The following is a 16840-nucleotide window of genomic DNA, read 5'->3' as shown; positions in this document are numbered from 1 at the left end:
TCCTTCTGTTTTTCATACAGTACATGTCTGAGAAAGCATGGCTGAACAGAGGGCCACAGATTGAAAGAGATATACCTGAGTTGTGTTTAGATGGAAAGAAGAGAACACAGACTAAAAATAACACAAAGAAAAAGCCAGTTATAATTTGCATTGAACAATCTTCAAGCTTTGACTTTTGAAGGTGCCCCTGCAATGTGAGGTCTCACTGGGAATTCAATACACCTTCTAGAAAGTGCTTTTAACTTTTAAAATGATCATGAAGCAACCCAGTGGTGTGAGTCTTATCCATAAAGCAAGATATTTAAGATTCCATGCACATTACAACCCATTATAAACTTTTTTTGTATTTAGAAAAAAAATAAACTGCTTGGAAAAAGGTGGAAAACTGCTTGTCTTAAACTTAAGATTGTCTAAAATTCCAAAGAAACATGGATAATTAGGAATTTCTCTTTCTTTGTTTAGAGGGTGCATTTAATTATTACATTAGAGACATTTGTCTTTTGAACTTGTCACAATTTAGATCCAAGCATACAGAAAATGGCATGGACATATAACAAAGGTGCAGATGAATTTTCACTAAATTTCCCTGTTCAGATGAAGAGGGAAATTTTCATTAAATTTCCCCATTCAGATGAACAGGGAAAATTAAGTGAGTGATATCATGGAGGGAGGAGAGTCTCTTCTCTGTCTTGCGGAAGAAGAGCTGAGACAATAATGGAAGAAGCCGGATTTCTTAGTATTAGTTCACAGTTACTGCTTCTTTTTGCATACATCTGATAAGCGCTTTCAGAACAGCTCTTTGTGACAAGAGAAGCCAAAAAAGAAAAAAATCACAAGCTACAAGTGTTTATGTTTCTCTTATAACTCTCTCAAGAGTCTTAAGAAAGCAGCATTAAAAGACGTACTAGAAACATAGCCCCTGCCCATCCTGCAAAAATAAAATTTCCCACCCTCACCCTGCCCCATTACAGTACCTAAATTGGTCTGTTCCGACCAGTATCATCATAGCATTTAGACATGCATAATGTCAGTCCATCCACCTCTTCCTGCATTCAAAGAGGTGATGATTTTTTTGTGTTGCATGCTTTTGTTAGTGCATATGTAAGTAGCTCAACACATACATCCAGGCTTAGTAATCTAAATGCTCTATACACATTCATTAGGCTTGAGACTAAAACCTTATGAACATTCTTCAGCTTATTTATCATATCAGTATCCTTATTGATTGTGACAAAACCCATGCAGATTAATCTACAACACAAACTTTACATATGTACACTGTCACAACAAAAGCAGCCTAGATGAAAAAAAGTGACAGATACACTCAGAACAACTGGATATTGGGAAAGGAGAGGATCAAATGATGCGTGTACATGTGATGTAAATCTAATCATGAACCTCCAATAGACTGAAACCTTATTCATCAAGACGCAAATTGAAAACTAACAGCCTGAGCACCAGGCTAAACAGAAAATGAAAAACCCTACCTGGCCTAAAATCAGGGTCATATACGCTCCCCTCCAAAAGTATTAGTACAGTGAGACCAAGCCCGTTATTATTGCTGTAGACTGAAAACATTGGGTTTTGGCATAAAAAAAAAAATCATATCTCTGCTTTCATTTCCAGGTATTTATGTCTGGAAATGAAACATTGTATGTGCTGTAAATAAAGACCTTGAAACAACAGTTAGTGACATCAGCAGCAACCTCCAGAGGGCAGGAGTTAAGGTATCTGAATCTACTCTTCAAAGAAGACTTCTTAAAAAAAAGGATTCACCAGAAGATGCAAACCACTAATTAGCAAGAAGAATAGAAGGACCAGGCTGGAATTAGTCAAGGTCAGAGACGAGCCTCAGAAATTCTGTGACAAAGTTTTATGGACAATTGAGGCAAAGATGATTTACCAATGTGATGGAATGGCTAAAGTTTGGAGAAAGAAACACAGTTGAGGTAATGTGACGGCTTGGGATTGCAAGGTAATTGCAATCAAAATTAATTAATTCAATTAATTCAAAATGAACCCCTACAAACTAAAACTCCCTACTTTAATATGTTTAATTTCTGAGATGGGCTCATTAATCTTCATTGATGATGTCACACATGATTACAGCAGCACAATGAACTCAGAAGTACAGAAACATTTTGTCTGGTAATTTAAAGAAAGATGCAGCCAAACTGATTGGGACATCCTTCATCATATACCAAGATAATGATCCATAACACACTGCCAAAACTACAAAGGAGTTCATCAGGGGCAAGAAGTGAAAGGTTTTAGACTGGACAAGTCAATCTACAGACAAATAACAATTAGCACAAAATAACAATGAGAAAATATTAAGTCTTATTCACTGTAATCGATTTTAAGTTTATCTGTTCTAATACTTTTGCTCACAAGAACAATTGGTGGGTCATCTTCTGAACTGTGTATCAGATCCAGATGTAAATGTAACTTGAAAATAAAGGTTGATATGTTGATCTTTTATCTCATGACAAAAGATCAACATTTTTTTTTTTGTAAAACTCAAATGTTTTCAACCTTCAGCAAAAATGAAGGGATTGGCCTCAGTGTTGCAGTACTTTTAGAGAGAAGTGAATCACTTTCAGGTGAAAATTTACATTATCTTATCCTAAAATCAGAAAAGTAGGCCTAAACAAAACAAACAAACAAGCAACCAAAAAACAACAAAACATATGTTATTTACTTTAACATTTTTGTTTCATATGTATCTGATAATAATAACAAGCTGTCATCAAGGTCATGTTTTCACAAGCAGATTCCCTTAAAGTATTACCATCTCTGTGAGGTTGCTCATTTTCACATACCAAATTAAGTAATGAAACTGAGAGTTCTTGGTATAATATTTGTGATTTTTGGAAAGAGTAAAGACTAGTTATTTTTCTCTCCAGTCTTAGTCTTAGCTTAGACCTTCTAACGGTAGCTCCAAACTTAGTGGCCTGACTCTAAATTGCTGTTGCAAGAAAGCAAATAAAATTTTTTAAAACATATTTCCTGAAAAAAACTTGAATTACATCTTTAAGTGGTGCTCCCACATCCAAAACACTAAGGACATACCCTGTACATTGGTAGTAGTTTTGTAAATAACATAAATAAAATAAAGATACTCTGAATTTTAAAGCAAATTTGCAATTAAAAAGAATGTGTATGTTTGGAGGCAAGTGATTTCTCCATTACAAATCTAACTGAATAATTTCCTATTTAATTTTTGCTGGGAGAAAAAAAGGTGAGAGCAACTTCTGGAAAGGGCAGTCAAAAAGATACAAACTTAACAAACAGACATTCCTTTTCATACTGAAATCAAATAGACTTTTGTACAAATTTCTTTTTTAAACATAGAGGAAGCTATTCAGAGAGAAGGATGGTGAGACAGCTTGTTAAAAATAAACTAAACTGAAATAATATTTTTTTTCTTTTCAGTCTTTGAGAAGGACAATATGTTCTTCCTCGTTGCCATTTGTTGGTTTTAGTACAGAGGTAGCTGCAGGTCTGGGCACACATGCACAAAAAATTCCCCATTGTCTACATTGCGATTTTCACTTTGTACATTTTTTTTGCAGTCTTCTCTTCTTCCTGTGTGATTTTCTGCATCTGTTTTTCTTCTACCATGGGCTGTCACTCCAGTAGCCGTTCACTGTACCTCCCACTGAGCATCCGCAGCCAAAAACAAAGAAGAGACAGACGGACAGGACAAGAAGGGTAGGATGGGGTTCAAGGGTAAAGGACGGGGAAAAACAGGGAAAGAAAGAGAAGCCAAATGGGAAGAAAACTAAAAATATTGCCACTGGTCACACTGGTGCAAGTAGTAATGGTGCAGCAGCAGGGATGGTGGTGGTGTGGTAAAGAAAAGAAAACTATTCTTCTGACCCTCAGGCAGAGTTGCATTTATAGGTCAATCCATCCAACAATTTTCTTAACCACTTATCCAGGGGCACTGGAATCTATTTCAGCTGTTATTTAGGGTGGCTGTAGTTCAGTAGGTAGAGCAGGTCACCTACTGATCAGAAGGTCAGCGGTTCGATTCCTGGCTACTCCAGGCTACATGCCAATGTATCCTTGGGCAAGATACTTAACCTCAAGTTGCTCTCCGACCGTCCCGTCGGAGTATGAATGTGTGTGAATGATAGTTAATTAAAAAGCACTTAGCTTAGTAAATATGGAAGTGCTTGTATGAATGGGAGTGCATGGGTGAATGTAAACATGTTGTAATAGCGCTTTGAGTGCTCTGACTGAGTAGAAAAGCGCTATATAAGAGCTAGTCCATTTACCATTTACCATATGGTGAGAGGCGGAGTACACCCTACACAGGTAGCCTGTCTATCGCAGGACACTTTTCTAGATACAGAGGAAGTTAGTTCCTCTGTCACCTGAAACTAACAACTCCTTGGAAAATTTGAGGATTACCTTCCTTTCTGACACCACGTTGATGTCTTGACTGTAGTCAAGGTGCATTTAGCCTAGGAAACAGGTGAAACAGTGGGTTCTGTATTCAAAATTAACTCCTACAAACTAAAACTCCCTATTTTATGTGTTTAATTTCATCTACACGTAAACAAAAAGTCAAACACTGTTTGGTGTTAAAGGGAGTTGGAACTATTCCTTAATGAACAACATATTATATCCACCTGCCTTATGTCATGTATTTAGATGGGTTACCAGTTTAGGGAGTGGGCCCTCACTAACCTGTTAAACTGAACAATATTCTAAACTAGGATCTTAAGGAAACTTACTTTCTCTTGGATTACATTTTTTGATATATCACAATATCTGTAATCAACACATCTGCCATCTATTTTCTTGCTTTCCTCCTGCTGCACATTTTCAGGCAATCAGTTATATACTAGAAAGCTCGTAACCCAGAAAATGGAAGGGCAGCTTCTTATGTGGTTATTGTGGTGAAAGGGTCTATTTTACTTGTGCAAACCAGGCAAAACACTAGTTATTTTATCCTGCTTCCAGGCTTTACACTAAGCTAGGCTAACTACATACTGCTTCCAGCTTGACAATCACATCAAATTGCTGACCTCATTCTAGGAAAGAAAACAAATAAGTTTTCTTTAAACTGTTCTTTTAGCTAGTAAGTAATAAAAGAGCAACAAGGAAAAAGTGATCATCTGTTCTCAAGGTTTTGCAACTCAGCCTATTGCTGACAGTGCATGTGAGTGAACAGCAGATGAGGGAGGATCATGTAGTAAGATTATATTGCCTCTCTGATCATGACAAGACCTACTACACTCAAGCTCTTAGTAACGTGCGTGTGTGTGTGTGTGTGTGTGTGTGTGTGTGTGTGTGTGTGTGTGTGTGTGTGTGTGTGTGTGTGTGTGTGTGTTACTATAGCTGTTAAACTTCTTCCTCCATCCAATAACAATAAAAGGAAAGCATACCCATAATTAAAGCTGGGTCAAAGTCACAAAAAGCATGTTGCCATTCACCTATTTTTATGTGTATCTCTTTTCAGTGTACACATTATAAAGCCTGAGACGAAATGTTGGAATTTAACTAAAAGAATACTGCAAAAGAATTTTATGTGTGCTCAGGAGTAAACTTTGACATAAAAATGTAACAAAGTGCAACAGAAATAAATCAAGGACTTAAGGAGTGTAGTTTTCCTCAATTAATAAATGAAATTATCAAAAAGGTTTTAGGTTTGTTTAATGATTTGTTAATGACACCATATTTTTGCATCTGGTTCCTGACTGAAGAGATCTGTACTAGAAATGATCAGCCATAGGATCATTTACAACCAGCTGTGGTTAATTGTTATGTTAATGTCTTTCTTTCTTTCTTTCTTTCTTTCTTTCTTTCTTTCTGACACTGATTGAGCTTTCAATCAGGGTGTTAAATCACAGAGAAAAGGGGCATTATTTGATTTATAAAATCTTGCACCAATCAAGAGACAACCCATTCAACTTTTTTTCTTGCTGCACATAGTCCTTAATCATTTATGCATTTAATATTAGCCTTATTCACTTGATTGTTAATCATACGACAACTTCAGGTTTATTTTAACTCCTCAGAGGTTGTTTGGGGATGGGTGCAGATTGGAAACCACTGTACTTTGGCTGTCACACTAAAAAGTATTTCATCAACTTCTTCTGCAATACACTGGGAAGCAGGAGAAAGACAACGAGGGCTCAGAAGCTGATTATTCATTTGACATATAATGCAACTTTTTGTCTCTCCCCCTAAAGGATTACACTAAGAACAAATGATGTGTCTGTAGCACAAAAGTAAATTTCTACTGAAAACATGGCTTTTAAGTTTAAGTTGCAGAAATGCTACAGTTAGGGAGTTTTGAATATGAAAATGTTTCTCAATCTATTTGTAGACTAGTGAATGTTCTTATTCTGGAGTAAAAACATGCTACAGTAATATTTTATGTCTCTGTTTGTGAATGTATGCATTCTGAGGCTTCATATCAGAAAATTTCACATGGCCACTCGGGTACCAGGGTTAAAGTACTGAAGTACAGATGCAGTTGAAATACAGGCAAGGAGTAGCACAGAGAAAGCTAGAGGTAAACTAACTCAACTATAAGTCTAAATTAACCTAGACTACACTACCAGTCAAAAGTTTGGAAAAACTTGTGAATGTGTCCAAACTTTTGATTACTATAAGTGTCTATTTCAGATTAAATAAGGTTCAGTTAATCTGTTTTCAGTGTTTAAATTAGGCCTCTAGTGGCTCCATGAACTTTCATTTATTGTTGTTTCTAACAAGAATAAAACATGAGGGATGAATACAGAATGATAGGGCAGCCAGGATGAATTGGTATTATGACAGTGCGTAGGATTTTTTTCTAGATATTATCTAGATGTTATTGTTGCTGCTGTTGATATTTTGTTACTTTCTGTGGGCTATGCTACAAGATTGAGGGAATGGGTGACTGGCATCGCTTGAGGCCAGGTGGCTCAAAGGGCTCTAGGGTGGAATTGGCGATGGGGGTGAGGTGCAGTGGGGCGCCGGTCATTCCAGAGATGTTACTGAGGCTACGTGACTTCTCATAACCTGTGGCTACATGAGGATAGCATGCACAGGTAAAAGGTTAGTGCCACGGTTATGAAGAATCATTGATAACAGGTACAACAACATAAAATGATATGGCAAACAGATGAAATGACAGAAAATCAAGATGTCAAAATGTATATTAGATAATAGATATAATAGATGTTATGAGGGCATTGCACATAATATATAGATATCAACCATTTATTATAGGTACAAGCATTTGTAAATTAATGAAATAATAGTATTAAAGGAAAACATCAGAAAAGAATAAAAATATTACAGACAAAGGAGAAATTTGGGGGAAACCAACAGACAGATGGACAGAGGGACAAACAGATGGACAGACAGACACAGACAGAGACAGAAAAAAAAACAGGAATATGGGTTACAAAAATTAACTAACAGTTGCCAAAATATTAGATGCCTAAAGGTTCCGCTCTGCATTACCAACATAAACTAGTAAGGGAAAGGTACTTTAGTCAGGTAGACAAGGCCCTTTGATCTCAAGACATAACATTTGTGTACATGTACACATTCCCCAGAGTACACAGGCAGTGGAACACTTTATTAATGAAAAAAATTCACTGCCAGCTTAGCTGTTTGATCATTTTGGGAAACTCAGAGCAGCTCAGGTGGGTAAAACATCTGGAGCTGAGCAAAATTTAAAATACACACACAGTCTTCCATTATGGTTTCCAGATGTTTTAGTCAGTGTACTGGTAACAAACTGCTGTTAACAGTGAAACAGTAAAGTAGAAAGACAGAAGGCAAAATCCTTTGTGAGATCAGGGTCAATGTATGAGTTTCATCTCATCCAAATTACCACATTTAACCCTCTGAGGTCTAACCTATCACAGGTGATGATCCCCAAACGTAATCCTAACCCTATTTGTGGGGAAAAAAAACAAAAAAAACAAAGGCAAAATTGAGTTTTGGGGGGAAACACTTGATGGGTGTCAAAAGGATTATTTTCTTTGTTGCTGATTGTCATAACTTTGAAAATAAATTCTAAAAACAAAAATTACATTTGGGCATTAAATGAGATAAATATAACAATGACAATGCAAATGAATTTGTTTTCTGAACATATGTGGTGCAATTACAAAGTTCTGTAACTGCAAATAGAATTAAAAGCCGCATCTGATTTCAGTTTCAGTGATATACCTTTTTGTCTATAGGTAGTGTCTTTAGACAGGGCTGTAATGCCTCCAAGGTCACAGCTAACTGCTCCCATCTGTGTTGCATGCTGGATGTTTTCAAGTGTGTCAAGAACTTTCGAGCTGAATTTTACTTTGAAGAAAGAGACATCACATGAACATAAGTCTGTTGAGCATGGTGGCAAAGATTGTGTTGGTATGGCCAGAAAACTAGTAGTAAAGTCTCTGGCCATGAAAGTCAAGTCTGATGTTTTGAGTCTCTGTCTGTAGTGAAGCTTCAGACCCAGGCTGGAATGATAAGAGCAAAACTTTTGTGGAAAAACCTAAAAATAGAAGCCATACTGAAAACAATCCAGAGGTGTACACGGACACAACCTTAGCGGGGAGACAGATTTAATTTAAATGAAGTTAAAATTTATGGGCAGAGAAACTGAACCTTTGCATATTGTATAGTTCACCATGTTAATGAGTTTTAGTGGCATTGGTTAGCATGCCAACATATTCAAATTGGCTCTGAGACAAAGTACAACAGACACTTCAAATGTGTATGTATATATATATATATATATATATATATATATATATATATATACACACACACACACACACACACACACACACACACACACACACACACACACACTGTCTGGCCAAAAAAAAAGTCAAAAAAGTACTGCATGGGCAATTATCTTTCAGCTGGCAAGAAGTTATTTAATTTATTTAACCCCAACTGGTGCAATGAGTATCTTGTCATTTCTTAAACAACCATGTCAAAAGACACATCGCGTGGTCGTGGAAAAGATGTCAGCATGTTTGAGAAGGGTCAAATCATTGGCATGCACCAAGCAGAGAAAACATCTAAGGAGATTGCAGAAACTACTAAAATTGGGTTAAGAATTGTCCAACGCATTATTAAAAACTGGAAGGATAGTGGGGACCCATCTTCTTCGAGGACGAAAAATGCAGCTTTTGGTTGCTTCAGTTGGTCAGGTCTAGGTTCAGCAACATTGTGTGCTCAAAGAATGAGGTCAGCTCACTACATGAATATACTGAATGACCAGGTTATTCCATTAATGGATTTTTTGTTCCCTGATGGCACGGGCATATATATAAGATGACAATGCTAGGATTCATCGGCACGAACTGTGAAAGAGTGGTTCTGGGAGCATAAGAGATCATTTTCACACATGGATTAGCCACCACAGCGTCCAGACCTCAACCCCATTGAGAATCACTGGGATGTGCTGGAAAAGGCTTTGCGCAGTGGTCAGAATCTGCCATCATCACTGCAAGATCTTGGTGAAAAATTAATGCAACACTGGATGGAAATAAATCTTGTGACATCACAGAAGCTTATCGAAACAATGCCACAGCGAATGCATGCCGTAATCAAAGCTTAAGGCGGTCCAGTGAAATATTAGTGTGTGACCTTTTTGGTGGCGACTTTGTTTTTGGCCAGGCAGAGTAGTTCTATAGTTCTGGTAGTGAAGATAGATGGGTCTAGCCAGTTCTGTGTTGATTACTGCAAAGTGAATGAGGTGTCAGAATTTGACGCATATTCCATGCCTACAGTCGATAAGCTTCTGGACTAGTTGGGCACTGCTCGCTTTTTCATGACACTGGTTTTTACCAAGAACTACTGGCAGATTCCTTTGTCTCTAAAGTCCTGGGAAAAGATGACTTTCTCCACTTTTTTGGGGACATGCTGTATAGGCTGATGCCCATCTGGATGACATCATTATCCATAGTGAAAGATAGTGGCAGAGCATATGCAGCAGGTGGCCATGGTGTTTGAGTCCCTGAGGCAAGCAGGGCTCTCAGCCAACCAAGAAATGCATAATTGGACTGAGAGAGGTACAGTATCCACTTGAGAGGTGGGCAGGTGCATCCACAGATAGAAAAGACATCAGCCACCATCCAGCCCGCGTTCCAAGATAAAAAAAAAAAGAGGTGATGCATTTTTTTGTTGCTGCCCAGCTATTACTGCAGGTTCGTCCCGAACTTTGTGAAGTTGACCAGCCCCTTAACCGACCTCACCCAGAAGGGTTCCTCCAATCTGGTGCAGTGGACGAAGTGGTGCTAGGTGGCATTTGATCAGGCGAAATGGGCCCTCCATGGGGAACCACTGCTCCACATCATCATGTCCTCCTGCAGTGCCAGCACCACATAAAAGATGCCAAAGCATGGATCATGTGTTGGTACCTGACTTTGCAACTGTTCAAAGTGATCCATAGGCCAGGGGAGCAGATGACCGTGGTCGATTTTTTTTCTCTGACTCGTGCGGGGGGTGTTAGGCTATGCCAGATGGCTCCCCGGCCTAGGTCGGTCAGTGGGGGTTTGTGGTGGCAGGGTGTGGTTTGTGGCACACTGGGGGAGGATGGGCAGGCGACGCATACTATTTTATTAAACCTCCTGGCAGTATGTGCATATTTAAAGTTAATATTTAAACATTGTTTTGTCTTATAACAAAAACACTGCTAAAGACTGTTTTCTCTGGAGCTTGAAAAGGCGACTGGACTTCTTTTTGTTTCTTGAAGACGTTTCACCTCTCATCCGAAAGGCTTCTTCAGTTCTCAACCAAATGGTGGAGAGACCCAGGTGTTTAAACCCCTGTGGGCTTAGTCCCCTGGAGGTGGTTATGACCCTCTATTGATCATGTGCGTGAACACATGTGCCCAGGTGTGAAGGGGGCGTGGGTCATATTTAATCAGTGGTTTCAGTTGAAACCAATTTAGGACTCCGCTCCATTGTTTCCTGTGGCCTATTGAGGTCACTGGAACAAAGGTGTGAATGGGGGTTGAGACGTCTGGGAAGGGAGCTCAGGACAGCACTGTAAGCGGGGGAAAGTTGGTGACGTAATCCACCTCCTCTGATGGTTGTTCACAGTGGACATAGATGGCTTCTTTCACTCCTCTTTCAAACCATCTGTCTTCCCTGTCCAAAATGTGAACATTGGCATCCTCAAAAGAGTGCCCTTTTTCCTTCAGATGCTGATGTACTGCTGAATCTTGTCCTGTCGAGGTGGCTCTTCTATGTTGTGCCATTCGTTTGTGAAGAGGCTGTTTGGTTTCACCAATGTAGAGGTCCGAGCACTCTTCACTGCACTGAACAGCATACACTACATCGCTGATCTTGTGTTTGGCGGGTTTGTCCTTGGGATGAACCAGTTTTTGTCTTAGGGTGTGACTTGGTTTGAAGTATACTGAGATGTCATGCTTGGAGAAAATTCTTCTGAGTTTCTCTGACAAGCCTGACACATATGGGATGACAATGTTGTTCCTCTTGTCCTTCCTATTCTCTGTAGTTTGTGTTTGGCCTTCATTCCTGTGCATCTTAGCTGATTTGATGAAGGCCCAGTTGGGGTAACCGCATGTTTTGAGGGCTTTCTCAATGTGTGTGTGTTCCTTATGCTTCCCTTCTGCCTTAGAGGGAACACTTTCCGCACGGTGTTGTAGGGTCCTGATCACCCCAAGTTTGTGTTCCAGAGGGTGGTGGGAGTCAAAGAGGAGATACTGGTCTGTGTGTGTGGGCTTCCGGTAAACTTCAATGTTGAGGCTTCCATCTTCCTCGATAAGCACCGCACAGTCCAGGAATGGTAACTTGTTATCTCTGGTGTCCTCCCTGGTAAAACGTATGTATTAATCCACTGAGTTAATGTGACGAGTGAAGGCTTCTACTTCTTGGGTTTTGATTTTGACCCAGGTGTCATCTACATACCTGTACCAGTGGCTAGGTACCATCCCTTTGATAGAACCAAGAGCTTTACTTTCCACTTCCTCCATGTAAAGGTTGGCTACAATGGGAGACACTGGGGAGCCCATGGCACATCCATGCTTCTGTCTGTAGAATCCATCATTGTATTTAAAATATGTTGTGGTAAGGCAGAGATCTAAAAGTGCACAAATCTGATCTGGGGTGAAGCTGGTTCTGTTCAGTAAGGAATCGTCTTCCTGTAGTCGTCTTCTGACGGTCTCCACTGCCTCAGTTGTGGGTATGCAAGTGAAAAGTGAAACCACATCAAAGGACACCATGGTTTCATCTGGATCCAGTACAAGATTCTGGACCTTGTTAGTAAAATCTGTAGAGTTTTCAATGTGGTGGGGTGTGATGCCAACAAGCGGTGATAAGATGGTGGCGAGGTGTTTGGAAATGTTGTAGGTGACCGAGTTTATACTGCTAATAATGGGTCGAAGTGGGACTCCTTCTTTGTGGATCTTTGGGAGTCCATAAATGCATGGAGTGGCTTCTCCAGGGTACAGGCGGTAGTAAGTGGGGCGGTCAATGGCTTTTTCCTATTCAAGTTGTTGCAGGCAGCAAACAACTTTTTTCTTGTAGTTGCTTGTGGGATCACGTCTCAAGACCTCATAAGTATTGTTGTCACTGAGGAGTGTAGTAATTTTGTTGTGGTAATCCGATGAATTCAGCACAACCGTGCACCTCCCCTTGTCGGCTGGCAGTATGGTGATGTTTTGATCCTTGCTTAGGGCTGTGATGGCCTTCTTCTCCTGAATGGTGAGGTTGGATGGAGGAAGTCTTGCACTGGAGAGAGTGGCTGAAACTTTCATCCTGATCTGTTCTGCTTCAGGATGAGAAAGTTTGTTATTTCTTGTAGCGGTTTCTGTTGCTGTGATGAGGTCTACTATAGGAAGCTGTTGTGGGGCTATGGCAAAGTTGAGTCCTTTGGCTAGCACATTTTCTTCTGGTTTGGTGAGGACCCTGTCTGATAGGTTCTTCACCCACTTTCCTTGGTTTCCATTGCTTATCGTGTCGTCCTGTTTGTTAACAGATGAATGGTATGCCTTGGTTTGCAGAGTTTGAAATTTACGTAGTTGTCTTTCCTTGCCTTTGATGTGTTGTGCGAGCTGGGCTTTGTCCACAAATGTAAAAACTTCTTCTGCGATGGTGTGAGGTAAGAGTGATGAGAGTTTCTGCTGAGTCTGGTGGATTTTGTTCTGGAGTGCATCTATGGTGAAATGGACCTGTCTTATCCTTTCACTCAAAAGGTGGTTCTGTGCTCTCCATAGAATTTGGTCAGCTCTATGTCCTTTTACTGTGGACCCAAGGTGCAAACTCTTGGGAACCAGTCTGGACTGTCTGCATCTCAAGTTGAAACGAAGGTGGTTCCTGTAGTCCGCTAGCTTTCTTGAATGAAGGCCAAACACAAACTACAGAGAATAGGAAGGACAAGAGGAACAACATTGTCATTCCATATGTGTCAGGCTTGTCAGAGAAACTCAGAAGAATTTTCTCCAAGCATGACATCTCAGTATACTTCAAACCAAGTCACACCCTAAGACAAAAACTGGTTCATCCCAAGGACAAACCCGCCAAACACAAGATCAGCGATGTAGTGTATGCTGTTCAGTGCAGTGAAGAGTGCTCGGACCTCTACATTGGTGAAACCAAACAGCCTCTTCACAAACGAATGGCACAACATAGAAGAGCCACCTCGACAGGACAAGATTCAGCAGTACATCTGCATCTGAAGGAAAAAGGGCACTCTTTTGAGGATGCCAATGTTCACATTTTGGACAGGGAAAACAGATGGTTTGAAAGAGGAGTGAAAGAAGCCATCTATGTCCACTGTGAACAACCATCATTGAACAGAGGAGGTGGATTACGTCACCAACTTTCCCCCGCTTACAGTGCTGTCCTGAGCTCCCTTCCCAGACGTCTCAACCCCCATTCACACCTTTGTTCCAGTGACCTCAATAGGCCACAGGAAACAATGGAGCGGAGTCCTAAATTGGTTTCAACTGAAACCACTGATTAAATATGACCCACGCCTCCTTCACACCTGGGCACATGTGTTCACGCACATGATCAATAGAGGGTCATAACCACCTCCTGGGGACTACGCCCACAGGGGTTTAAATACCTGGGTCTCTCCACCATTTGGTTGAGAACTGGAGAAGCCTTTCGGATGAGAGGTGAAACGTCTTCAAGAAAAAAAAAAAAGAAGTCCAGTCGCCTTTTTTCAAGCTCCAGAGACTACTATGACCTGGATGACTGAGAATCTACACAGACATAAAGACTGTTTTGTCTATTGCCAAAACCTTTGATTACTCTTGTTTCCATTTTGTTTTTATTGTTGTCTTTGTTCTCTTGTTTTGAAGTGTATTGATTATGTGATTTGTATCTGTACAGCACTTTGTTGCAGCTGTTGTTGTTTTTAAAGTGCTTTATAAATAAAGTAGTAGTAGAAGTAGATTACATTTCTATTATTATATAGCAATAATTTCTTAAGGACTTTTTTAAACAGCAGGAAGGATAGTGTGAAAATTCATTAGTGTAGATCTATTATTTCAATATTTAATTTTACTATTAAGAGTGACAATACACATCATAGTAATCCCACCCTAGAAGAGAGTAGAAGAGGCACTGTACAATAATAACCTCATAGACAAGAGTAGACCAATGTTATTACCTGTTCCTCCAAATTCTTATGAGTTTTGATTTAAAACAAATAGTGAAATTGGGAAGTCAGTGATAAAGTCCAGAAATTTATGTCAGACTTTCTTAAACAAATCAGGATTGAGATATTATTGATTTTCTGAATGATTCATAATAAAGTAATAATAATAAAATTATATGTTTGACAGGCACAAAGGAGGCAATTTACAATACTGTTGATAGAAAATATCACATAACAAGTAAGACTGGGTTCCAAAAAATAGCTTGAATGAATGGCAGGCTGGATAAATGGCACTAGGCTTCATTAAATCACCCTAGAGGTGCAACAAAACAAAACACTGAATGACTCAATATGCTCAATATCAAGCTGCAATATTGTGTGAGAACTAACAAATAATAATAATACATCAATGTATGTGTTTAAGAACTCTATTAAAGTCATTTTAGGTTACATTCAAATTGTACTATTACTAGTAGTATTAGAAAGTGGACAACCTTTTCAAAAGACTGTGCACTCTGTGCATTTGCATGTGTTTAAGGGGTGGCTGTTGTTACAGAGATAGAACTTATCGCCTGAAGATTGGTGGTTCGACCCCTGGGTCCTCAAGTTCATATGCCAAAGTGTCCTGGCAAGATACTGAACCTGAAATAGCTCCTGACACATCTTTGTGGGTGTATGTTTGATTTTTATAAAGCACTTAAAGCAGACAATAAAACACTGTATGAATCTGTGTTTAAATAAGACTTGGAGTAAAAAGAGATATATAAGAACAGTCCATTTGTAGTTGCTGAATATCTGTGTTATGTGTGTGTATACAGCTTTGTATGCTTAGGATGCATATACAGTTGTGGTCATTATACATCCACACCATAGGCATCAATTCCTGGTAATTTGGGGTTTTTAATGATTTCTATAAATGGCTCTTTTTCCAGGGTGGAATAATTGTACATAAACTACTAACTCTTTAACTACTGACTGCTACTCTTAAAAAAGAAAAAAAAAAAAGAAAAAAAAAAAAACAAGAATTGAGTGCTTGGGGTTCAGTATTTTGCCCAAGGATACTTTGGCATGCAGCCCGCAGCAGCCAGGAATCAAACCTAAAGGCTGGCTGTAGCTCAGGAGGTAGAGCAGGTCACCTACTGATTGGAAGGTCGGCAGTTCGATTCTTTGCTGCTCCAGTTGCAAGTGCTTGAGTGTGAATGTTAGATAATAAAAGCGCTTCGTTAATCATGGAAGTGCTTGTGTGAATGAGGTAAATGTAAATGTGTTGTATAAGCACTTTGAGTGGTCAAACAGAGTAGAATAGTGCTATAAAAGAACTAGTCCATTTACCAAATGGTTCTGAAGGTTCTACAATATATTTTGACTTGACTGGTAAGTTCTCTTTGCCAGCATATAAAGGATTTGTTTGACAGCACTCATTGAATTGACAATACTTTAACAATTAAAGTAAATATTATTCAGACTTCATGACTTTGCCAAAGTCATGAAGAAGACCAAACTTTCACTCCTTAGATGAAAGGAAATTGGTTAGGATTTTCAGAAACAACTCAGGAACCACCAAGACTCAGGTCTTCCACAAACTGGAAACTGCTAGAACACCATTGTCACTGTCCACAACTTTTATATCATCATGGACTGAGAGGGTGCCAACCAAGAAAGGAGCCCCTGCTCCGAAATCAACATCTTCAAGCTTGACTGAAATTTTCAACTGCCTGCATGGACAACTGTCAAGCACAGCAGTGGTAGCATCAATCTCTGGACCCGATTTGCTACTAGTGGTACTGGTACATTGCACAAAGTAGGTGGAATAATGAAGGAGGACTACCACCAAATTCTTCAGCTTCACTTGAAATCATATGGCTAAAGCAGGCTTAACACTAAGCTTCTGAAATGGCCTCCCCAGAGCCCTGACCTCAACCCTATTGAAAATTTGTGGACCACACTTAAAAGCTTGGTCCATGCCAAGAAACCAACTCTACCAATTCTACCAAGAAGGGTGTCAAATATCCAGTCAGAATTTAGCCAGAAGCTTGTTGACAGCGACCAAAGCAAATAGGGCAACTTGATAAGGGACATTTAATGAAATATTAGTGGGGCTGTGTATATTTGTGCGGATTACAGAAAATCCAAAATAAATTCAAACTTTTGAATTTTTAAGTCAAGTGGACATTAAAAACTATATGTGTAAAGTATAATTTATACTATGGGGCCCTGTCTTAAAAAAGTGATCACAGATTAAACC

General features: G+C 39.4%; 1 protein-coding gene across 1 annotated transcript in view; it reads right to left on the bottom strand.

Moving 5' to 3' along the window:
* Window positions 1–6877: 6877 nt before the first annotated feature.
* The window catches only part of LOC115777110 (potassium voltage-gated channel subfamily C member 1-like), a 138656-nt gene continuing 128693 nt past the window's right edge, over window positions 6878–16840 (bottom strand). The window contains exon 6 of the mRNA XM_030724944.1: window positions 6878–7029. Within this exon, the coding sequence (XP_030580804.1) occupies window positions 6878–7029 (152 nt within the window). The remainder of the gene's footprint in view (window positions 7030–16840) is intronic.

This window comes from Archocentrus centrarchus, unplaced genomic scaffold (assembly GCF_007364275.1).
Source record: "Archocentrus centrarchus isolate MPI-CPG fArcCen1 unplaced genomic scaffold, fArcCen1 scaffold_43_ctg1, whole genome shotgun sequence".
Taxonomy (NCBI): Eukaryota; Metazoa; Chordata; class Actinopteri; order Cichliformes; family Cichlidae; genus Archocentrus; species Archocentrus centrarchus.
The sequence above is the reverse complement of the archived record's forward strand: the minus strand, read 5'-3'. Positions and strand labels throughout refer to the sequence as shown.